Consider the following 26144-nt stretch of genomic DNA (forward strand, 5'->3'; position numbering starts at 1 on the left):
GTACTATTCGTCATCAATTCTATTTGAAAATCTTCCGGAGATTACCACAGTGATAACTAAAAGTGTGAAGAATATATATTCAATGAAATCACCCTCTTCTTAGCGTTGAACGTTGAATAGCTAATTGACTTTCTCTGATTATTTTTCCACAATTAAAACTTGTCTTAAAAGCCTACATTTTTTTTCCTACACACGATAAAAACTCCGTTTTTTAAATTGATTGATTGAATTGATAAATCAATGCATTGAGAGGTTGAACAAGGTTGCCGAAATCACAGAAAGATACACAATTTTACACACATTTAGGGAACTATTTTCAAAAATATCATCTTGATTTTAGAGTTTTTATCCAGATTTTTATAATTTTTAATACTATTTTTAAATCATTGGGATAGGATTTTCAAAGCTATTTTATGGCTTTGGTAATATGCAATGCAATCATAAGTGAAATAACTCAATTTATCGATGTTTTTTATAAATATTCTGTCAAATTTCTGAAGAAAGCTTCACAAATAATCGTCAAAGACGTCTTGTGTGGAATCATAGAATTTCAGATATTTATTGTTTTTATCAAAAACTAATAATTTTTGTCGATAACTTTGATGCCGGCTGATTCATGTTGATATAAAGTCTAAAATCGTTCATTCAGGCTTTATTAAATAATAAACTTTCGTAATTTTCGTCAATATTCAGAAATAAACAAATTTTCAAGAGGTTTTGTTTTAAATTTTTTGCCATTATTTGAATACTAACAGAACAAACCTTTTTGCCGAATTGGATAGAATAATTTAAAAAAAATACCTGCTAAGCATATTTTTTATCATACAATATTATTTTTACTTGAAACAAAAATAATGATTCCACTAACGAACTTCGAAATTCCTTTTCGGTTGCTCTTCCGACTCACTTGAATGGATTTTGCTTTTCAAAATGGTAGGAGTTAAAAAATAAAGATAAATTAATTCTGAATAAAAAAAACTCTGACCAATCTCGTACACATTGGTCACCTTAAATTCACATGATTTTGAAAGTTCTCAGAACCCTCGATATTTTAACATAATTTGATTGTAAAGTGTTGCCATTTTATCATAACTTGTGAAATAATATGAAGAATAATATGAAGAATCAAGACGCCAAAAACTGAAATGTTCAGCATAAATAAAATGAAAGGCCTCTATCTATTTTGAACGTCAACAAGATAAGTCTTTTTTACCATCCGAAATGATTTGCCCAAACAAGCTCCAATATAACGTTATGCCAATAAGCAATATTGCATTTATGACTGAAACAGAACACAATAAATGCTTAAAATGCCAGAAAAAATGCAGACAAGTGTATTTTTGATCAAGTCGTATAAATTTTCTAACAATCCATTGTAGAAAAATGTTAAGGCAAAAAAATTATAAAAACAGCTTGGCGGGCCTCACTAAAAGGTCTCGTGGGCCACATGCATTTTGGTCGCACCAACCGATCGCACGGAACCTTTTATAACTTCGAATCTAATGCAGTTTGGGTCGACGTCAGTGATGTCAACCTTCCAGATTTTGTCTGGATCTTCCAGACTTTTTGAACTTCTGCCAGACATTTTTCCAGGTTTCCAGACTTCCAGACTTTTAACATATCTTCCAGACAATTCCAGACTTTTAGGTCAGGACATAAATTATTCTTAGAAACTACGAAAATTCTATATGTTAATGGTATAATATGACAGGAAATGATAAAAAATTATGAATTATAAATTTAGAAATGTTTGAAAACTATCAATGATAAAACTATCTATGTTAAATTGAGAGTCAGACAAAACCCGTAACTGAAAGTGACAGGAACAAACGGGTCGTGGCTATCTGCAACATTGAGATCTGGCAACAAAAAAAAGAGGACACCACTTTGAAAATTAATATATCCAGACATTTTCAGATATTTTTTCAAAATCTTGCAGATTTTTTGAAAAAAATTGACAACCCTGGTCGACGCTCGGGGTTTTTTCACTCGGATGTTTTGACTGTGTTTTGCTCACCAATTTGTATATACGCTTCATTAGTATTGGTGAATTCATTATAATGAGTGTATGATGATAAAAATTCGTATACATAATGGTAACAATCCTACACCTTCTTTCCTCTGCCCTTATTCTACCTAACAGCGAACAGAAATTCATTTTTCGTCATTAAATTTACATTATGAAATTGCATCGAATTATGGGATCGCTAGCGAATAGATGATCACAGAGCAACTTTTTTTTTAATATTCATATCAATTACTACTGATAGAAAATCCTTATGGAAATTTGATAATTCAACTGATATTACATTATCTTAAATTCTGAAATCGGTTTTTATAAGCTTAGTTATGCTAAAATGTATGTTTGATGGTGTGGATTCTCCACTCTCTTCCGAAGTGGGAACGGCTCACGGAATACAATAAAACATTGTTTGTGTCCAGTAACGTAAAACGTCACGTTTGGCTCCAGCTGTGACTCCGCCCTGATAAAATGAGTATCTTATACAGTACCTTCCATCCTTTTGCCGGCCTACACAGAAAAAAATATGGATTATTACGTGTAATTGAAAACGGGTACCTTTAAAATAATACAACCTGTAATTTCGAAATCACGTAATTCTCAATTGATTGGTTGAAAAGTAAATGTTAAGTCATTTATTATTACAGCAGATATCCTGTAACAAAAAGGAGCAGGACATGTTCTGTAGTTTTACAGGTCCGAGAATTTATTTTTAAGTGAGAGTCTTATTTACAGGCTGGTTTTTGAATTTCAGGACTGTAAAATTCGAGCGATTCTGCTGCACAAAATTGTTGAGTCCATCTTAGCAAAAATAAACGATTATTTTCGTAAGCAAAATTCAAGTTTTATAATCGAGTTCTTTCTATTTTCAATTCGAGCAAAAATAACCCATTTGCTACTAAATTTAGCATTTACTGTAAGCGTGGACTCAAACCCGTCTGAAATCGACACACAATCGCTTTGTTTACCTTTTTCGGGTTGAAAAATTCAAGTGCGGATAGCAAAAATTTTAACTTTCACCTGATTATTTGGATAGCCGAATGATTTTTTATTGCCCTGTTGCAGCCTGAAAAAATTGTGCGCGTTATTAAAAAAGTGAAAAAAGCTATTGGAATTTGTGAAACCAGCGTTGGAGGGAAGATGACAACAGCCGGAAAAAGGATAAGCGCATCAAAGGTACAATTTGCAAGATGAAAGCAACAATTATTTTTAAGTGGTAAGTTATTACATTTTAATTGAAAATGTTATTTAAAATATTTTGAGATTCTGATCGAACGTCACTGTATTGCAGGCAGATAAACCGGAATCCCGTGTCGCCAGTAGGAAGGAATAATTGTTTTGCGCCAGCAATGGTTAGCTGATGACAGCTTTTTCCAAACTCCATCAAATCCTCCCAATAACAATGCAGTCGCCCCATCGGAAGTTACGATACGGATACATATACTCACGGTGGAATGTTGAGCCGGCGAGCACCATTTGATAAGGGGAAAAATCCATCACGGTTGGCTTACAAGGAATTTTTTGCCCTTGTCAGTAAGTAAGTGTTTTTTATTATCAATTGATAATTATAAAGACAAGAGAAAAAATAATCAAACTTTAAAACTTTATTAAAATTTTGCTCTTTAGTTAAAAGTTATTCTCTAAAGCGTGCCATAGACTACACAAATGGCGTGTACAAATTCGATGATTCCACGACGATCGTTTAATTTATGCTCGCTTACACACGATACAAACAAAATTCGGGCGAACACAAACAATTGCTGGCGAAAAGAGCAACAGCAGCAACAAAAAACCACAACAGAGGGTGTTTATACAGAGCACTCGATGCACGATGCACCCTGTTCACAGCGACAGAATGTCATCAAATTTCTGTCGCTGTGAATACGATTTGCATCGTGTATGGCACTGTTTGAATAACCGCGCGAACGGTTTGAATAAAATCGATCGGGATCGAAATATTTTGTACAAACGACCCTCTGTGGCATGGTATATGGTGCTGCTAGTACAAAATTCAGGCCAGGTTACTCAGTTCCAGCCGGGGTGGTGGTGATTTTTTGTTGTTGCTTTTGCTGTTTTCGCCAGCAATCGTTAGTGTTCGCGCTAAATTTGTTATCGTGTTTGGGCGAGCATAAATCAAACAATCGTCGTGGAATCATCGAATTTCCACACACCATTTGTGTAGTCTATGGCCCGCTTAAAATACAGACTCCAAATTGTGGCTGCTATATAATGTTAATGCCCACATTTTTTTAACATTCTATTTGAGGAACTTTTTTAGAAGTCTTTATGGAAATAAATAGATTAATTTGTACAACTATGATATTGGGAAGAAATATTACAGTTCCTGTGTCTCAAGTTATATTTGATAAAATCAATTTTATTTCGACTGTTTTGACTGGAACGGAAATTATTTCAAGGTCGGAGCAAGAACCACTCAAAATAAATAAAACGATTTAATACGATCTTGTTTTGCTGGGACAGACTCAAAGGATGAAGGCACTACGTGAATGATATCTATATCATATATATAATCATCATTTCTGTTTCAGAGTTCTACATTATAGTGACGAGCTACGCCGGATTTTTTTCGTCTTGTATTTTAATGAATTGGGCGTAGCGGCATGAAAACTTCCCGTACTTGAGCACCAGGGAATGGATGGCTCAGATCGTTTGTAATAAAAATGAGCCTCTACTGACCAGTTTTGAGATCATTCCTGGCGACGAGTAAAGCGATTTTCCAAAAACAAACTTAGCATTTTGGACTGAAGCTGATGTAAGCCATCTTTGTTTCGCAAACGGTATGTATGTTATCATTAATTTAATACTATTTTGCATTCACTTTTATCGAACTTTAAATTCGTCTGAAATGATTCTTGTTTTTACTTTAACACTCAACGCTGTTTTAGTTCGTTACATTAAATATAAAGAATTTCCTTTAATTTACGGTAGATTAATTGATTATTTTTTTACTTTTCTTACTTTGAATTCTTATTTTTTTACTTTTATACATATTTATTTTATTTATTTTTAGATAACTAAAAAATTAAAAAAAGCAATAATAAAAAAGAAATTATGAACATTGAAATTATGAAAAAGAAATATATTAACCATACTATGTTTCATTCAATTGATAACATAAACATTCGTTTTTTTTTTCTAAAATATCCTAATGGTAAAATATTCTAACATTTTTATTTTCGGTTTAAGGCAACCGGACAGTAATGTAGCTCCTTCGAAGAGGCCATCGGGAAAGGATAGGCTGAACCTTACTTAAGTCACGTATCAGAGGCTTCATGCAAATAGATGCAGATAAGGTAGTTTATTTGTATTTTATTAGACCTAGACTCCAAAATCTTTCTTCATGATGCACAATATTTTTTTAAAACTGCAACAGGACATACAGGAAGATCAAATCCCACATCTGCTGTTACTTGTAAAACTAATACCATTCTGACATATGCCCGGTCGCTCTACAAGCCCCAATTGTTTAACCAGATTATACTGGAACTGAACGTCTCGGCTCGGACCTTGCAGTATCATCGAAAAGTATTCCGATTATGAGCGGTTTTGTATCATCTGTAACTACCTGAGCAAGATTATACCAATGCAGTCACGTTGCACCCGGTTCCGGTTTACACGGCTGGCAGCAGTTCTGATTCTTCCCCATGTCGTTGAAGCCGAAAGGTGAGTGATTTAATACATTCCTTAATAAAATGTCAAAATATTTTTCATTAACAAAATTTATTAAATTCCAGTTTAAAATTTCTGAAGACGCTAAGAAAGCCCTAACAGGTTCTGAACGTGATGCAAGTATCTGGATGGTATTAAAAAATGTAACCGAGGACAACCGAATGCTGAATATAGGAAGTTTTTGGGAAACTTTCGTAAGTATGCTACCATAATTTTCAATGTTTCTGTGAAGATTCTAAGTTTACCGATCTTTCGTTTCAGAAATGCAAGAGCTTTAGGATATTCTCACGGAAATTCACCAATATATCCACCGGATGGAAATGCTCTTCGGGTTATGTTCCAGTCGCTGATAAAAATAGCAGCCATGGAGGAAAGGTTAGTCGCCAGACTGTTTTAGCAACGCATGTCGTGTTGAAACGATTGTATTTGCAGCCGTATTTAGTTGGACGAAAACGATTTCTGATTATTGCATAATAAAATTGCCAAGTATAGCATTGAATAATAGTTGCGTTTTATTGTTTATTATGTCTCATTTCATTTCATTCATTAATATTGTAATATATTTGAAAATGAGGTAGAAACTACAACCCTGTACTGCGTACACAGCATCAAATTACAGGCCTGTAATTTTACAGCAGCCTGTAAAAAAATATGCACACGTAAAAATAAATGTCGAGTAATTTTTTCACGACCTGTAAAATTACGGTAAATGTCCTGCTCCTTTTTGTTACAGGATAGTTGCTGTAATTCTACAGTAAATAATTTTTGCTGTGTATCTTAATCTTGGCTACAAAATTATATAGGACCCCTTCCGTTCTTCCCCTTTCCTCACTGCAAGGCGGAATGTTTTATATCAATCATAGAAACATATCTCATCCCCAATTACTTTCCCATACAAAATTTGATTTCATTGGGTTGATCAATTCTCAACGTATGCCCCAATGCAAGGCTGGAGGGATTTCAAATAATCATACAACCGTTTCTTGTACCACATGCTCTCTCATGGAAAATTACGTTTCATTTGCTTGATGAGTTCTCGAGTTATGCAAAAAAGGGAGCCCTTCATCCCTTTCTCTATCTCCTCATTGGAAGAAGGGTGGGGTGCAGAATTTTCGTTGAAACATTTCTAGTATCCTAATTTCACTGACCATACTGACTGGACACTTGATTTCGTTTATTCGATAATGTTTTCAGCAGTACGCAATATCGACTCCAGAATGCGCATCGATCACTTTTGGTGAAATGCTATTCCAGTTGATGTGCCACCCAACTTTCAAAGAAAAATAGGCAGTTTCGACGATAAAATCGGGCTGAAAAGATAATTTTCTCCTACTGAGAGTATTTTGTCAAACTTTGCAACTTAACAATAGCGACGATAGGTGGCAAAACAAGACAGAAAATGCACGGATTTTTGTTCTAAGTGGCATGTTAGTGAAATCAGTGCTAATATCCTCCCAAGGCAAATTTGGTTTCATTTGGTTAAATTTTTCTTAAGTTGTTTAAAAATTTGAACGGAAGTCCCCTCTTTCTTCCCTATCTCCCCCCTGGAAATAGGGAGGGGTCTCAAATAACCATAAAATCATTTATCGTACCCAAATACCCTACCATGTCAAATCTGGTACCATTTGCTTGATCAGTTCTCGCAAACATTTGTCTTTTGGTTCCCCCTTTCTGTGAGGCGGAGGGGTTTCAAACTATAATAGGAACCTTTTCCGGACTTCAATACCCCCACCTGCCAAGTTTCACGCGCAAATCGGCGCAGTATCGGCGAGTTTATAAGGAACAGACACTTTAAAAAAAAACCAAGCTAACGATCATTCAATGATACCTAACCGCATCCTTACAGGTCAGTCTGCGTCATTAGATTTTTACAAAACACTTTTCAGTTTTTCATGAACATCACAGATCAGGGGTCGGCCAAAACCCTTTCGTAACGAACTTTTTGTTTTCATTTTGAAGAGAGCTCTCGTTGCAGCCTGAACCTAAACTAAACAATGTTTGACATGCCGCCCGCTAGCTAGATGTTGCTTTTTATTATTATTTTTCACAGTTTTGCAAAGCCTCTTTTTAATCTTTTGTTTAAGCCCAAAGGGGCCATTATGAGTCGACCGGCAAGAATGAACGGGCTTTTGATGAGAGAGAACCGTCCATCGGTTGTCGTGAGTAGCTCGTGTCGACTAAATTAGGTCAATTTTGGTGGAGGGTCGTCGTCGTCGTGTATTTTTGGGCCATTATTATTTTGTGGTCCGGTCCCCTAGATGGCGATCTGATGAGACTGAGAGGATGTCTTCGTTGTTTCGTGCGGATAAAGCGGCACGCGCACATTTTTAAGGGGCCGAGAAGGTGTTACTGATCAAGATCTTAGATCTTTTGTTGTTGGGGTACATGCCTACACGTGTTTGTGGAAAGGTTTGTTGGATGAATGGATGGATGGATGGATGAATGGTTAGATCGTTGGATAGCGGGAGATGTTGTAAGTTCGATCGTTAAGTTCAACCATCAAAGATTGGCCAAGATCGTGCGCTGGATAAGTTTCTAAAGGTGTGCGATGATGAGAGTTTATTTCGTCAATTAGCTACAGAAAGTGTTTGCCCCGCTTTAATTAAAGCCCTTGTTTAAGGTTTCATGCATTATTAAGAGTCCCTTGACCTGAAAGTTTGTATAAGTTTTTAGTGGTTTAAGCTGATGTTGTCTTCGTTGTTTGGAAGTATTTCGTTCTATGTTAACCTTTCAAAATAAAATGGGTCCATGTCCACTTAAGACAAAAATCAAAAAAAATCTAACAGAATTTTTAATTAATACTGGGAATTTCAGATCGAGACTTCCAAAACTACTGAAGTTGAAAAGAATTAAATTAATCAAAATTAAAACGCATATCCAAGAGTTTCAGTTTTGAACTAGAAAAATCTGAATTGTTCAGAAATTCCAGTAGCATTTTTTCGCCCCTTGCTCAATCCGACCCGACCGAAGCTATCAAAGCCAATAATAAAAGTCAATTCACAACATAAAATTGGCACATTTACACTTGATGTCGACGACGATTGGGCAGCGCCATTAAATTTGCCACCATATCGAATCGTACGCAGTTTAGCATCAACGAACTTGAGTGAGGCTCTCCTTCATCGATCGAGCTGGTATCGATCGAGACAACGAGGAGGCAGGTCGTAATGGCTGTTATGTTTCTTGACTGTTTTTTTTACTGCTAAATCCAACAACCTTCACACGACCAAATCGAAGCAAAACACACCGCTCGGTTTGACCTAAACACGACCGAATGCGCCTGAATTGGATTGGAAATAATGTTTGAATTGCCGACGCAAAGTTGGAAACAAGTTTTAATCGATTCAATTTATCAGATAGGTACCCAATGGCGGTGTTCATGTAGCAATGTTTTGTGAGAATTGTGCGTTCTCGGATTGAACATCCTTTTTTCCTATTGAAGCCTACAAGATGGCTAAGGTCATACGAGTCAATTTATGTTTAAGATTTTTTTAATCTGGAAGTAAAATTAATGTTTCACAAATCTGATTTAATTTCTCATCAAACTTAATGCTTTCAAATGTAGTATTCTACCCTACCTCAACTTAGAACCGGGCCAAGCTCGAACCTAAGCAAAAAAAAACAAGATTTACTTTCAAAAGACGCTTAATCCTCCCCCGCACACACATTCGGCACGGAGAGGCCAGAACTCCTAAATGGGCAATGAGGAGGGTTCTGCTCTTCCAAAGACGACTCAATCATGTCAAAGCAGTACTAATAAAATATTGAAGAAAAAAAAACGAATCTGTGCCAACCGTATGATTGATCTGTTTCGAGCGCGGTGGTTTAATGGGTTCACTTTTATTTTCGAGTGGGACTTCGATGCGGAAACCTTGAGCTTGACGATGACGACGGCGATGCTCCCTGGGAGATGGGAAGGAGTCTCATTGAAAGAAATATGAGCTTAGAACCTACACAAGTTGTCTGTTTGTGACAGAAGTCGTTAGGGGGTTGTAATTGAATTTGGAATGTTTGGATCATTTTAATGTCATAACTAATGAAGTTGAGAGCAGTTGAGAAGAAGGTTTATCCAATATGGCCCTGAAATATTATACCAGAGGAATTTTTCGAACATTTAGTTTTAAACCATGTGAAGGAACTCAGTCTACATGATTCTATAAAAGCTTCAAAATTGGATAAAATGAAAAACTCAAACATCCACCATTGCGGGTAGAAATTTAAGAAGAAAGATAACATGAAATAAATCTTGGAGGCTGAGTGGGATGTTTTTCAATACATATTTTCATGTAATACTTTTTGAGAAATTTTTAACTGAGATGATTGATTCATTTTTCCAAATTAACTTTCAAAAATGACCTTTCAAATTATAATGATCCTTCCAACATTTTGAAAAATAGAACCAAAATTGACAACCAAATTGGCGATGAACAAAAATAAAATCTGAGTTTTAAAAATTGTTTCAATGAAAAATGAGATACACACACAGCAAGCAAAGGAAAAATTGATTTTTTTTCTACCGAATGATTCAGAAGAGTGGTCAAAACTTTTATAAATCATCGTATAGATGTATTCTTCATAATTAAAAAATCAACAAAAGACTTTAACACTTAAACTATCAGAAATTATAAGGATTTCAAAAATTATTTTTTTTGGAATTATTTCATAAGGAATCTTTTTCTGCTTATCCGGTGCAACAAATTGATCTAATTTTTCAAAATTATGAAACTAGTATTAAATAACTATTCAATGGATTCAATATCATCAAAATCAATTGACATTTGCGGCCAGGAGAACGCCAGCAAGCTACAGGTCATCGGATATTTTGAAACGTTATATCAGTGTCTAGGATCCTTTGCAAATGAAGAAAATGTCGTAAAACGGAAGAAAATTCATTTTTAAGTTTATCCCAGACAGGCCCATGCGACGGACCCATCCTTGGGGGGATTTTCAAAATTCTAATTTAGCCATAAATAAAAGCAATACCGAAAATACACGATAAACCAGGAAATTGGTTTCTAACACCATTTTTCTACTTAAAGTTACATACAAACTCTAATAGTAATGAAATTCATTGATTAAATAAATCATAATTTTCAAATCAAATCAGAATGAATGTTTCCAATCCATGCTAATTCCGGTAAGTCATTGATAAATAATTTAAAATGATGTTCCTTATTTGCTTCAAAATAAATTCCAAGTAGTCTTGTTTTCAAATTTGGAATCAATATATTCGGACATAAGAATTAATGCACAGAAATAAAATATATAAAATAAAACAACAGATTTGAAAAAAAATCCAAGTTCTCAAATAAATACTGGACCAGGTTAAAAACTAACCACAATAAAAAATTGTTAGAAAAATGATAATGATTAATATTTATTATTCATCTTAATTTACATTTATTCTCTTCACTTTCAATTGAAGAATTGATTTAAAAATTCTGAATTGAATTTGAAAAAAAAAATCATCACGGTTTGAAATGTTAATTCATGATAAGGAGGATTAGGAGGATTAGGAGAAATCATTCTATAGTTAATAATTGAGTTTTATTTGATAAAAAATAGAAACTATCTAATTTTTATTTAAAGAGTTCCAGTGATCTAAGTCAAAGATAAAACCCTTTTCTATATTAAAACTCGTCCAGTTAATAAAGTCAGAAGCTTCATTGTACTGAAGCTCAAAATAAAAACATTCTATACCTTTTTATCTGACAAAATGTTCAATTATACTGACAAAGTGCAGATTGGGAAATGATCAAAAAGAAACCGATAAAATAAATTAAAAACAATAAATTCCTAGTTTTGTTGAAAATATTGAAAGATAATTCAAATTTAGTTAACATTGCACATTAATATTTAACTTTTAACAGGGTGGCCGGTTTTCCCTCGTTTGAAGAAATGTTTAAAAAGTGTGAGAGGACTTAATTCTTTTAAGTTCAGTCTTGAAATTCAAAGGTTATTCGAATTATGATGATCGTAAGACGGTAAGAAAATAAATCTAGTTGTCCGAACCTTAACCGAAAATTGTTACTTTCTTCTCAGTACAAAATTCGATTTTTATAAGAGAAACTGCTATATTTTTACTATTCGCATGGATAAATCATAGTTTTGATATGATGTCCCACAATACTTTTAAAATTTCAATTTGAAATTCTAAATGTTTCTATTGGAATCTATTGACTGATATTCTGATATTTTTCTACTAAAGCTCTTAAAACAGATTCAGATGAATCTTATTCATGATAAGCAATCTGATGTTTTATTTCGGTTCTCATATTGAATACTGAATCATGTAAACAAGAATCAAATTGTTCTCTTGTTACATCGTCTGTGTTCTATGCGTTTACCAATTAACCGAATAAAATGGTGACATCTTTTTTCTGGCATTTTTCCTGCATGGATTAATTTTCGATTTTCAAAAGTTAAAAGTAAGCTAAATATTAAAAGAAAATATTTTTGAAACCAAATAAAATAAGTTCTTCAAGGTCATGTCGTTTGTCGGAAATTTGATTTTTGAACTTACGTTTCTGACATTTTTTTTGTGTTTTAATACATAAAACGCAAACAAAATATTTGATTTTTTTTAGAATTTTTTTTCAATGTATTATCAATCAAAGGAAAAAGTGAAGTATGGTTATGATTATTTGTGATTTTCAAGGTATTGTAAACTAATTTGAAACAGCTGAAAATAAGTAAAGTCACGTAAAAAAAATCTCATTGTTCAATCCATTTATAAACTACCATTGATCATAAGATTTTAGTCAAAAAATAGCTTTTCTGAAAATTTGTCGACCGAGGTAAGACTTCATGGCTGAATAACTAAGTTCATATCTCTCGTTTAACGTTCTATAAAAAAAATTTTTCATGAAATAATCCGATATTTTAGTCGGACTCTTCAAAATAACTCCCTCATTTTAAATGTGTATGTTAGATTTCTGCTAATTTTTCCAAGTTTCGTTTCAACATAACGTATTTTCAAAAAAAAAAAAGAACTCCTGATGCAGACTCAAACTTCTTTTTTTTTTCGGAAATTTAACAGCAAGCTGTCATTCATCCCTAGCCTAGACTCAAACTTCGTCATTTATGAACTAGTGTATGATAATTCCAATTATAAGATAGATGATAAGCTTAGTTTTCGAGATGTGGATTCAATAGAAAACTGTCTGATTTCAACATATAAATTCACATCACAATTAAAATTTTTGAATTTTTTTCACTTATTTCATCATTCAGATTTTTAAGTTATATTTTTTCCTGTTATTCGCGAAGAATATGCACAATGGTAAAAATCTTTAATAAATTAATTAATTTATTTATCTTGACTTTTTCCGGCATTTTACTAATTAATTTAAAATCATGACATTTTCTCCTGCTCCTCCGAAATGGTTAACAATCCTGGAATAAATGACTATAATATATAAAGTTTCTGAGAGAAAGTTCCGTCATGATGAAATGAATGTATTTTAGAATTTAATAGAATTTAAAAATCCATAAAAATTTTCCCGGTTTTGATTTGAAATTCCCGGTTTCCCAGTTCGCTGGCGACCCTGCTTTTCAGTTGCTAATCTGTTGCTTATCTGAAGTGTAAATAAAAATAATGATCGATTTTAAACACGATTTAATACAATGAAAATTTAAGAAACATTTATAAATTTTCAATCGATGATTATAAAGTTTAACATTTCAAGCTTTGAATATTTTGCTGCTTTGAATTGATATATTGGCCCTGGAAAAGAAAAAAGGTAGAAACTAAGTTTTTATAACTCACAATTCAGTTTCTGCAAATTTATAAAAAAATATTTAATATTGTTTAGATAGTTGACTTTAAAATTCGGTACATTTATTTCAAAATGAAAACAAAATATGGATTGTTTTCTCCAAAACTTTCGCCTCACCATTTTAAAAATTATTTATAGAATTTAATTAATAACTTTGATGCCTGTGATTTAATGATTGATTTGGTAGTGTTAAGCGTCCTAAACTAGAATCTTTTGTCAAATTTTCTATCACATTTAGTTTTCGTAATATGGAGTTTATAAGCTTTAAAATGTTTTAGTTTTCAGTGAAATATGTCAAAACGATTGCCATTTTTCATCGTTCTATAATGATTCTGCTGCGATAAATCATTCATTATTGTTAAAATACGTACATGTTCATCAGATTTATTCCTTCATTCATTCCACAAGTTATCACTTAAATCTCTTCAATCAATTAAAAATTCTGTATCTATGTTGTTTCGAGTTAGTTTTGAAAGGCCGCGTTTTTTTCTCAAAATATTTATTATTTAAAAATAATAAAATATTCTGTTGATTGGTATACAGTAGCTCGAGTTTTAAAATAAAAAAAAATCGGATCTACTCAAAAGTAGCAAATATTTAAACATTTACATGCAATGTACATGCAATGAAGCTCAAAAGAGGCAAGGAGAAGAAAGAATTGAAGAATTTTCAAAATGGTTTTGATCACGAAAAACAGTTCGAGAAATTTGTGTCGGCATATTAGGAAAAATACATTTAATTCAAAATATTTCTTCTCTTTAACTATCGAAGCCTTTTGAAAATTCTTTGATTAAACAGGGATCACTGTTAGGGAAAAAAGCTAGTTTGACAGGGATAAAATGTGGATGGTAATAATTTTCCTTCAATACTTAATTCAATATACATATATTTATTACACCTTTATCAAATGCCTCATGGAAATAGGAGTTTCCTTAGGAAATGTCTAGGAGTATAGGAGGTGTAGGAAAAACATGATCGCACCATTTACCAAAATGGATCCTGATCTTTACCTTTTTCTTACTAACACAACCCCTTCCTTGGATACTTGAATATAGATTCGCAGACGTACAGACGGTTTCCATAGCTGGTGACACTTAATAAATAGATTCTAAGTTTGTTTACTACATCTGTTTCCATTGAATTAAAAAATAATATATTAAAGATGATGATGCTACAGATCTACAAAATTAAAATTCTACAGTTTTTACAAAATTTGGAATTACAAGTTTTTCTCACATTACTGAAGAAAGTTAAAAACGATTAGATTTTTGCTTTAAAATATCCTAAATTAGTTTGGTTTAGAACTTTTTTAAAAAAAATTTTTTTTCCAAACTTAAACTAACTTGAAATCTTGAAAAAAGTTGAAAATTTTTTGAAAAACTTTTTTTAATATTATGTTTTTGTTTTAAAATGTTGCCAAAATATGGAAAATTTCTGAAATGATTTTAAAATATTTTCAAAACTTAAAAAAAACGAAAGCTTATAAAAAATTGCAAATTTTGATCCAGGGCAACCAAATTAGTCAAAATTAGCTTTCAAATGCTTTGCATCTTGAAGGATGCAAATTTTGTGGCCTTGTGTAATTTATAAAAAGTTTTTGAATGTGATGTTGAGCATTGAGAAAAACAAGACAAACAAAATAAAATTGAGACTGAAATTTGTTTCTTGAAGAATATTTCTAATCAGCACGATTTTTGTAAATCAAAATTTTAAGTACCTGATAAAGAAGAGGATACTAGGTTTTAAATTTTGTATTGCTAATTCTGATGACCATCGTGAGTCATGATATATGTGCCTTCCAACTTGTTGATGTATAAAATTAGTTTACAATGAATTTATTCTAAAGCTCAAATGGTTGGTTTAAAATTCTTGATTTGTTTAGTTACACTTCCTAATAAAAAAAAAACCTTTCTAAAGGCCAGGTAGGGTTTTTGTATGTAGAGTTTAAAGTTTCAATACATTCCTTTAAATCTTAAACGACATATTTGTTGTGTCGTAAAATAAATGAAATGTCTTATGCCTACGGTGATTTAAGACTAATTTCCAGAGGTTCCCGAGGCGAGCAAAATTTCCTTTCTTGTTAACGCTGATTAAACACTTTTTTTTAAATCAAGTAATTTCCCGCTACTACGATAAAAAAAAAATTGGAAAAAACCCCATGGGATGAAGGGTTCAAACCCTAATACCACAGCCAACCCCCCCCCCCCCCCCCCCCCCACCTACAACGTTCGCACGACCTTGATTGTAGAAGATGATCGCTTTCAACTTCAGCTGGAAACAGATTTTCTTCGATAATTTTTGCCCCTGGAGGTAGGCAGTACCATTTACATTTTTGAATATAAGGCCGGAACAAGTTTCAAATCCTTCTTTTGTCACTCGGAGTTGGAACATCGCGAGAGGGGGGAATATAGAAAATAACGCGAAAAACAAAAAAAAATGAATGAATTGCACGAAAGCTTGTATGCAACATAATTGCATACTATATCATTGCACAAAACCTATAAATCAAGTTTTTTTTTTTTTCGAAAAACTCAATAAAATCAAGAATATGTGAAATGCCACCCATCTTCCACAATTTGTTTTTTAGTCTTGTAGTCTTTCGGATATTTGTTTTTTTTTTCAAATTTTACATAAAATACTTCAAACTTTATTTACTCCCCCCTTCGGGTTTTTGGATATTTCGAAAGGGGGGGTCACAAAAGAAGAAATTTATATTTGTTCCAGCCTAATTGAGTGACGAAAATACGGGGAATTGGAATTAACAAAAAAAGGAAGAAGCCTGGATTTCATGGGTTAAAATGTTATTAAATATTTTCGAAACGAAAAACAACGCACTGATCCACGTTCAAGATGCTGTAAGTTGTTAAGGTCCATGTAGAGAATAATGTATTTAGATGGGATTAAATTAATGAGTTAGGAGTCTACTCAGTTCCTATGGATCACCCTGTGTTAATGATTTAATCGATTTCGAGAACATCGATGTTACTCTCAAGAAAGACAGCATAAAGAGAGAATTATCAACATACTCAAAGGAAAAAGCTTTGAAATGAGAGCGAGAGAACGTTAAGAAGTTGTAGCAGAATTGATACAGGACATGACAAGTCAGTTAATAGAGCGAGCTTGAAAAGGATGGTTTAGGTACGTGTTTGTAGATCACAAGTTTGTGTGGAAAAACGAGGCCTTGAAAAGAAAGCGGCCATAGTATCTGGTGAAAATAATCTGATCGTTCACGACAATGGCGTGGTTGTAGGATTAAACTTATAGCTCCCAGAAGCAGGTATTTTATTGATAAAAATGATGAAATAAGGTTTAATAAAGAGTTCGTAAAGTTCTAAAATGGATTTTATTATACTTAACATAAATGGAAGTGCGAGCGGGAATGCTTTATGATAATGGAGTCGAAAAGTGCTATGATTTGGGTGGTGTTGTAGTCCTCATGAGATGACGTTAATAATTTGTTTTTTGCAATTTTTTTTTGTGGTGTTGGAAGTTTTGTTTTGCAATAAGTGAGTTTTATTGCTTTTTTGTTCCTTTTCATGAAACACTGCGTTCAACTTGCTTGATATGTGGGAACAATAAAATAACAAATGCTGTGGGCAATGAATTTGTGAATTGATTTCTGAGGTGTTTCCAAGTAAGCGGCCATTATTTTTTGGCCATGATGTGGTTTGAAAGAGATGTTCGATGAATAATTGTCTATATGGAATATAAGTATGAATGTGAAGCAATTTCCACTAAGTTAAAAAAAATACAAAATACTACTGCTGATATGAATAAACAAAACTGTACTACAAATGGTTTATGTTGGTTCCTTGGGGATGTAAGATTATTTTCTTGAAAAATAATTACGAAAAGAGTGGAATTTATGATAATTTTGATAGTTGAATTACAATTCAAATGACAATGATTACTTTGAATTTTATTTTGAATAATCCTTAGTTTCAGAAAATAAAATGAAAGATAACATAATGTGAATAATAAAGGTTATGAGCTGTTCATAACTTAAAACTGAGTGAGAACAAAAAAAAGTCATAAAAAAAAAAAAGAATTTTTAAATGGTTGATGGATTTTCTAATTTGTTGTATAAGTCCTGTTAGAGTGAATAAAAATTCCGAATGGATACAACTTAAGCTGATATGCTGATAAGCTTTATGATAAGAAAAGTCCTCTATGAATTGGTAGATGAAATGGAAATGAATCTGTTGTAAAAGTCATGTAAGGACTTATGATAGTCCCTTTTATGTACTACAAACGGAGTGATGTCCTATGATTGTCCTGCGAGGGTTAATGACAGTCCCTAATAGGTAAAGAAAATTGAGAAGTAAATGTGAAAATCAAAGTCCCATTGTGGTATAAAATGTAAAGTCCTGTTAGGGTTAATGAGAGTCCCTAATAGGTTAATCAAACTGAGATATGAAAATAATAAAAAAATTAAGTCCTGATAGGGTTAATGACAGTCCCTAATAAGTAAAGAAAATTTAAAAGTGAATATGAAAATCGAAGTTCCATAGTGGTTTTAAAAAAATAAAGTCCTGTGAGGGTTAATGAGAGTCCCTAATAGGTAAATCAATCTGAGGTATGAAAGTAAAAATCATTAAAGTCCTGATAGGGTTAATGACAGTCCCTAATAAGTGAAGAAAATTTAAAAGGGAATATGAAAATCAAAGCCCCATAGTGGTGTTAAAAAAGAAAGTCCTGTTAGGGTTAATGAGAGTCCCTAATTGGTAAATCAATCTGAGATTTGAAAGTAAAAATTATTAAAGTCCTGAAAGGGTTAATGACAGTCCCTACCTAATAAGTAAAGAAAATTTAAAAGTGAATATGAAAATCAAAGTCCCATAGTGGTGTTAAAAAAAAAATAAAGTCCTGTTAGGGTTAATGAGAGTCCCTAATTGGTAAATCAATCTGAGGTATGAAAGTAAAAATTATTAAAGTCCTGATAGGGTTAATGACAGTCCCTAATAGGTAAATCAAACTAAGATATGAAAATAAAAAATGATTAAAGTCCTGATAGGGTTAATGACAGTCCCTAATAAGTAAAGAAAATTTAAAAGTGAATATGAAAATCAAAGTCCCATAGTGGTGTTAAAAAAAATAAAGTCCTGTTAGGGTTAATGAGAGTCCCTAATTGGTAAATCAATCTGAGGTATGAAAGTAAAAATTATTAAAGTCCTGTTAGGGTTAATGAGAGTCCCTAATAGGTTAATCAAACTGAGATATGAAAATAAAAAAATTATTAAAGTTCTGATAGGGTTAATGAGAGTCCCTAATAAGTAAAGAAAATTTAAAAGTGAATATGAAAATCAAAGTCTCATAGTGGTGTTAAAAAAAATAAAGTCCTGTAAGGGTTAATGAGAGTCCCTAATAGGTAAATCAATTAGAGATATGAGAATGGAAATTGTGGAAGTAAATAATAAGTAATCTTATCAGGAGTCAAGCGTAAAGATCCAAGAATCCAGAAATTTAAAAAAAATTTAAGTGCATGGAAATGTAAATAATAAAGATTTGAAGGAGTTCAAGCAAACAGTCTTCAAAACAAAAACTAACCAAGAAGAAGAATTCAGGAGTAAAGACACAGGAGTTAACAGTGGAGATTAAAGATTCATGAATAAGGATAGTTAAACCAATGCAATGATCGATTATCAAAGAGAAAGAGAAGACTGCAAATTCCAATCCTAAGCAAGAGTCAATAGCTAAGAACAAGTCCTGAAAAGGAATTCAACATTCAAGTATCAATATACCGAAACCAGAAGTGAATAGGCGGAAGCAAAAACTTATATGTAATCAAGAATCAAGAGTCTTATTCAAAAGAAAAAAATCATTGGCTCAAGGGTTCAAGAATTAAGAATAAAAAAAAAACTTAAATAAAAAGTTGAAGAATTCACGTTTCAAGAGAGTAGTGACGGTAGAATGAATAAAGACTAAAAAGCAAAGAATAAACAGTAAAGCGGAACACCAGTAGAGACTTAAGAAGGAAAAGAAGTAAAAAGTTAATAAATAATGAAGAGTACAGAGTAATACAAAAAAAAAACAAAAGGTCAAAAGTAAACAGTAAATTAAAAAAATAAAAGACCATGCAAAGATGAAAAAACAAGAAGTAATAATTAAATACTAGAGAAACAAAACCAAAGTTATGAACAAAGTGAAGATAAGTTTACACGACTGAGAGTTAAGTCTGAGAGTATATAAAAAAAAACATTAATAAAATTAAAGCAGAAAGCTAAGTTTAAAAAGTGGAATGAAGTAAAGAAGAGTATTTAATAAGGTTTAATAGATATTAATAAGTACAAAATACGAAGTAAAGTATTTAAGCAGAGGGTAAAGAGTAAAAGCAAAGAAAAGAGTGAATAAATGAGGAAAAAAGGGTAAAGTGGAGATATGGAAAAAGTTAGATAAAGTTATCAGGAGAGACTTAAAAAAAAGCAATAAAAGAAAAAGTAATAAGAAGCTATGTTTGAACAGTGAAATGAAGTGAAGTTAAGAAGAATAATAATAAGTACCAAATACGAAGTAAGGTATTTGAGTAGAGAGTAAAAGCAAAGAAAAGAGAGTAAAAAGAATAAATTAAGCATAAAAATAAAGGGTAAAGCGGAGATATGAAAAAAGGAAAATAGAGTTATCAGAAGAGCCTTAAAAATAAAAAATAACCAAAGAAAGCAATAAAAGCAACAAATAAAATGGAGAGTACAGAGTACAATTTGTAAAGAAATGTAAAAACAAAAAGCAGTGAAAAGAATGAATAGCTGAAAAATATGCGAGAAGATTTGCAAAAAAAAATAGAAACAAAAAAGTCATAAGTATATAGTAAATGAATAAAAATAAAGAACAAAGATGAAAAAGAAAAAGTGACAAGTGAAGCTAGAGTAAAAGAAACCAAAGCAACGAGCAATGAGAAAATAAATTTACACGACTGGGAGTAAAACGTAAGATTACAATAAAGACAATTTAAAAAATTAGAGTAGAAAACTAAGTTTGAATAGTGAAATTAAGTAAAGTTAAGAGGAATATTAATAAGTACAAAATACGAAGTAAGATATTTGAGCAGAGAGTAAAGAGTTGAAGCAAAAAGAAGAGAGTAAAAAGAATATGTTAAGAATAAAAATAAAGGGTAAAGTAGAGTTATGAAAAAGGAGTAGAAAATTAAAAAAAAAACCAATAGCGAAGAGATAAAGACTGTAGTCATAAAGAGTTAAATGTTAGTCATGAAAATAAAACACCAAAGAATTGCAAAGTAAAAGAAAATATTGAGTAAGAGTTCAAAACTATTTACCAAATAATAAAACGCAGGAATGTATAAGAGAGTAAAGAGAGATTAGTATAATAACAATTAGTGACAGCTAAAGAGCTAGCGAGAAGCGAGTGAAGAGCAAAGAGTAAAGAGTAAAAAAAAAATAATAAATTGGGGTTCTATAGTAAAGAAATTAAAAGTAAAGAGTAAAGGATTCAAATCAGGTATCAACAAAAATCGAAAATTTAAAAAAAAACAGGAGTTAGAAAAAAAGAGTAGTAGGTAAAAAAAATCGAGAGAAAGCAAAGAATAGAAAAAAAAGCGTAAAGAGTAGTGTTAAACCTGTGAGTGAGAAAAAAAGAGTTAAAAGGTAAAAAAAAACCAGAGTAAATGCAATTTAAAAAAAAAATGAACATTGGCAAGCAAAGATTGAAGAGTTCAAAATAATGATTTCAAAAGGAAAAGTAAACAGTTCCAATGGAGAGGAAAGAGTAAAAGCAGGGCAAAAAGATCGAGTGAAAAAATAATGAAGTTGAAAAGAAAAGATTAGTTTTAAGCAAAAAAAAAGTTTAAGTTATATGTTAAAAACTGAAAGCATTGAATTAAATAAGAGTCAACAATAAAGTTAAAGTCAAAGAACAAAAAAAAAACTAATATAGAGTGAAAAAAAAAACAAAGAGAAAGATTATATTTTAAGCATAACAAGTGAAGAACAAAGAGTCAAATGAAGCCTTTACCATTAAGAAAATAAAGGAATAAGGAGTAAACAATAATAGAAACAAAGTTGAGAGAAATTATGAAGAGAAAAGTGAAAACAGAAAATAATGAAGAGAATGAAGTAAATTGTCAAAAGTAGTTTGAAAAAAAAAAATAAGAGTAAACCGCATAAAAATGGATGAGAATTGGAAAAGAGTAAAGGTCAGAGGAAAATAAAAGTGTAAATAGAAAAAAAGGACCATGAAAGGTAAGAACTGAGGGTTAAAAAAATCTTGAAATGGGAGATTAAACACAGATTTATAATTTGAATGTTAAGAGTACAGTATAAAAAAAAAACTAAATGTAAACAATAAAGAGTACAAGTTTAGGACTTAGAAAAAAGCCAAGATTGCAAATAAATAAGAGCGAAAAGAGTATATAGTTTAAAACAGAGACAACAGAACAATGAATAAAAAAAAGTGAATTGAAAAAAAGTAATAATAGTAACATAAATGTATAAAAAATAACTCAATAGTAAGGTGTTCAAAGAAAGAGTAAGACTAAAAAATGGTGCAAAAAGTATGAAGATCAGAAGAAAGCAAACAGTAAAAGCCTGAATTAAGGAGTTCAATACGAAAGTCAATGGTAAAATGAAAAAAAATCATTGCAAAAAGAGTATAATGTTAAAGAAAAAAAAGCATAGAAGAAAAATTTCTGAACGGTGAATATAAAAAAAAACAGTTAAGTAGCAAAAACAAGTAAGGAGAAAAAAAACATAAAGAAAGAGAAAATAGTAAATAAAAGATTTACAAATTAAGAGTAAACAATGAAAAGTTAAAATTCAAACAGTCGTGGAAGAACAGTGAAGAGTAAATAAATAAACAGTGTAAAGAGCAAAAAGGAAAAGGCTACAGAGCAGTTATATTGAATTGAAAAGTAAAAAGTACAATGATGTTTAACTGTTTTCGTTTTTTTTTCAATATTTTTGAAAATTTGACACAAAAATGTTGAGAATAATAATACTAAAATATGAAGTTTTGTTTATACATGAGTTTCAAAATGTATTTTGACAGTGTTAGGCAGAAATGAAATAACTAATATAATATTATATATTTTGTTCATAAAAAATACACTGTTAAATAGGTTTGATAGAAAAACAAAGTAATCCAAAAATATCAATTAGCGAAAACGAATTTTTTTTGTTGCATTATGCAAACGTACCTTTATACCACTATATAGTATAGTTTTCAATTAAGTATTTAGTGTCAACTTAAAAGGGTACAGGTGAAGGCGAATGTAGAGAATAATGTATTTAGATAGGATTAAATTAATGAGTTAGGAGTCTACTCAGTTCCTATGGATCACCCTGTGTTAATGATTTAATCGATTTCGAGAACATCGATGTTACTCTCAAGAAAGAAAGCATAAAGAGAGAATTATCAACATACTCAAAGGAAAAAGCTTTGAAATGAGAGCGAGAGAACGTTAAGAAGTTGTAGCAGAATTGATACAGGACATGACAAGTCAGTTAATAGAGCGAGCTTGAAAAGGATGGTTTAGGTACGTGTTTGTAGATCACAAGTTTGTGTGGAAAAACGAGGCCTTGAAAAGAAAGCGGCCATAGTATCTGGTGAAAACAATCTGATCGTTCACGACAGTCCACTTAACATAATATGACAGAAATACAAAAAACTGTCCCGATTTACCCAATTTTACGGTACCAATCCTGTTTCATTAACAAGCATCAATACTTACCTTCTTTCTGCTAATCTACATGTACATTATTTTTGCGAAATTCAAAAGTTCAACAAAGTTTTCCGACTCAGCAAGTATTACCCGTAAAAATTATTGATCTATTATTTTTCGTTTTTTACAGGAATTTATTCATTATTAATCTATGCCTCTCCAATAGTATCATGCACTATTTTCAAAATTTAAGACTGTTCGAGCAATAGTAAAACGTATTCAACCGAGAACAGACAGATAAGTTGTAAATTTCCTGATAAATCAAAGGGAAAATCTAGAGATGATAAACAAAATCTGATAAATGTTTAGAATTCAGGACGCCAAAATCTTCCGAAATCAGTTATTGAATCACAGGCTTGAATGCTGATCCCCTGTGTAATTAATTTCTGTGTCATGAAAGCAAGTTTTATCAATTTCAAAACAAAGACTCACCTTTAAGACTGCTAGTACTCCCACCGTCATCACCATCAGCATCCCTGCTAGCATCTCCGATGGCACTGGCTTCCGTGACCGAAGCAACCGAAGCCAACACCGAAGATCTACTATCGGCCAGTTGCGACGCCACCGAAACCGATGGAACGGTCGTCGTCGTCGTCGTTAAACTGGCACCGCCCGATCCTTTCACCATTGTCGAGCGACCCCCATTGTTGTTACTGTTGTGACTCGGTGTCATCACCGATTGATCCACGACACTCCCACCAGTAGCACTACCCACATTAGCATTTCTCACTCGTCGAGGAGTATCACGGTGGTTCACTTCCGGTGCTGCACCATTTCCGGACGACGATGACGATCGGGCCGAGTCGCCATTTTTGCACGCGATTAGCACCACGAACAGCAGCACGATGCTCAATCGGTTGTGGTGGCCCATCATCATCATCATCATTGTTTGGTTTCACACGCGCCTGTGCACAACACGTGCACACGCACACACCGTTCACACGGCCCCACACCCACACACTCACACTTCACCACAAGCTACGGTGTACTGCTAAATAAATGCTTGAAAATCTTCGTTTTACTCAACACGCAACAGAAACAAAACCCCATAAAACTGCAATTTGGCAACCACGACTCGTGCTGCTCGTTTGTCTACATTTTGACCCCCGTTGAAGAATTAATCAACACTCAAAAATTTCGTTCACTCCCCCCTGATCCGTCACTTCTTGGTCCACCGACAGCAATAATAATGGTGCGCAACCGCCATCATCTTCGAAATCGTCATCGGTGTTTCGGTGAGTTAATCGCGGCTTAATCATTATCTAATCGCTGCTCCAACCAACAACCGGCAGCAGCCAAAAATCCTCCTTCGAGTGGCAAGAAAGGGGTTCGTCACTTGGTCCCTCATCTACGGGCATTTAAGTCTCCAAAATATTCGGTGGGTGGGTGATCTCGCTTGACCCGTTCCTTGGTTTGCTAATAGCACCTCTTTCTCTTTCTCTTTCGCTTCTCAAAGCACCACCTGCAAAACGAAAAAAAAACGAAAACGAAACAGAAGGGAAATGGACAGGTTAGTGACAGATTAAGTTTAGTTTAGGTGAGCTAAGCGGGCTAATCGTCGCCGTCTAGCCGAACCATGAATATTGAATCAGATCGTTTCGGTATTCGCCGAGCGTTTTGCAGTGAGATATCTATCAGCAACTTTGCATAAAATGGAAAGCGAATTGATAATGACGTTGAACTCGTGGTTGTTGAATTTAAAATATTTTGATAGTATTGCAAAATTTCAAACTTTATCATTCGGTGTTTGAAATGAAATAAACCAATTTTTACCAAAAAATAAAAAAAAAACACTAATCCATCACCGATTCAAGCGTAGAAATGTTAAAAATATAAATACCTTATAAAAATATAGAATCAGAGAATAAAGATGAAGAAATAGCTTAGCTTAGCTCAGCTTGATTGACTACTCACATCCACCTTCAAGCGTTGAATCTGAAATGCTTTATCAAGAGTTTAAAAACCAATCCAATCCAATTTTCACAGATTTTTCAGCCAAATTTAATCACAGAATATGTGCCACAAAACTCAGAATTTTATAAATATTCACAAATTTCACAGAGTTTTAAAAATATTTCAGAATTCGATTTCTTATGTCAAAATAAATTTTAAATTATTCTATACGAATTGGAAAAATGTGATAAAATGAAAATTTCAATAGATTTTTCTAACAAAATATGTAAAAAAGACGCAATTTGACTAGACTTTTGAATTCAATGAATGGAAAAACTCATAAAAAACCGACACAGAGCTTTTTTTCAAAAATGACAAAAATGACAAAAATGACAAAAATGACAAAAATGACAAAAATGACAAAAATGACAAAAATGACAAAAATGACAAAAATGACAAAAATGACAAAAATGACAAAAATGACAAAAATGACAAAAATGACAAAAATGACAAAAATGACAAAAATGACAAAAATGACAAAAATGACAAAAATGACAAAAATGACAAAAATGACAAAAATGACAAAAATGACAAAAATGACAAAAATGACAAAAATGACAAAAATGACAAAAATGACAAAAATGAATAAAATGACAAAAATGACAAAAATGACAAAAATGACAAAAATGACAAAAATGACAAAAATGACAAAAATGACAAAAATGACAAAAATGACAAAAATGACAAAAATGACAAAAATGACAAAAATGACAAAAATGACAAAAATGACAAAAATGACAAAAATGACAAAAATGACAAAAATGACAAAAATGACTGTTTATAAATGCACTTGCACCTTTTTCACCCTCGTACTGGCGGACTGTAAGACCAGTTTGCTTCACTCTGAGGGGTTTTGCAACACTTTTGCTGCACTTAACTACTGCTCCGGTCGTGGGGGAGCACTTTATTTTTCCCGATAGTGGGTTTTCGGACGAGCAGAAATTCGCGACGTTAACTGTTCGGTGGTTGGAAACTTATGCTTTATTGCCGTTTGTTTATATCAACCAGTTCGGCTCTCTGGTTTTCGCACTTA

At 32.4% G+C, this 26144-nt stretch overlaps 1 protein-coding gene across 1 annotated transcript in view; it reads right to left on the bottom strand.

Annotated features, from left to right (window-relative positions):
* The window catches only part of LOC129752083 (uncharacterized), a 94338-nt gene that overhangs the window by 6944 nt on the left and 61250 nt on the right, over nucleotides 1–26144 (bottom strand). The window contains exon 2 of the mRNA XM_055747878.1: nucleotides 23591–24620. Coding sequence (XP_055603853.1) covers nucleotides 23591–24044 — 454 coding nt within the window. The 5' untranslated portion in view covers nucleotides 24045–24620. The remainder of the gene's footprint in view (nucleotides 1–23590; nucleotides 24621–26144) is intronic.

This window comes from Uranotaenia lowii, chromosome 3 (assembly GCF_029784155.1).
Source record: "Uranotaenia lowii strain MFRU-FL chromosome 3, ASM2978415v1, whole genome shotgun sequence".
NCBI lineage: Eukaryota > Metazoa > Arthropoda > Insecta > Diptera > Culicidae > Uranotaenia > Uranotaenia lowii.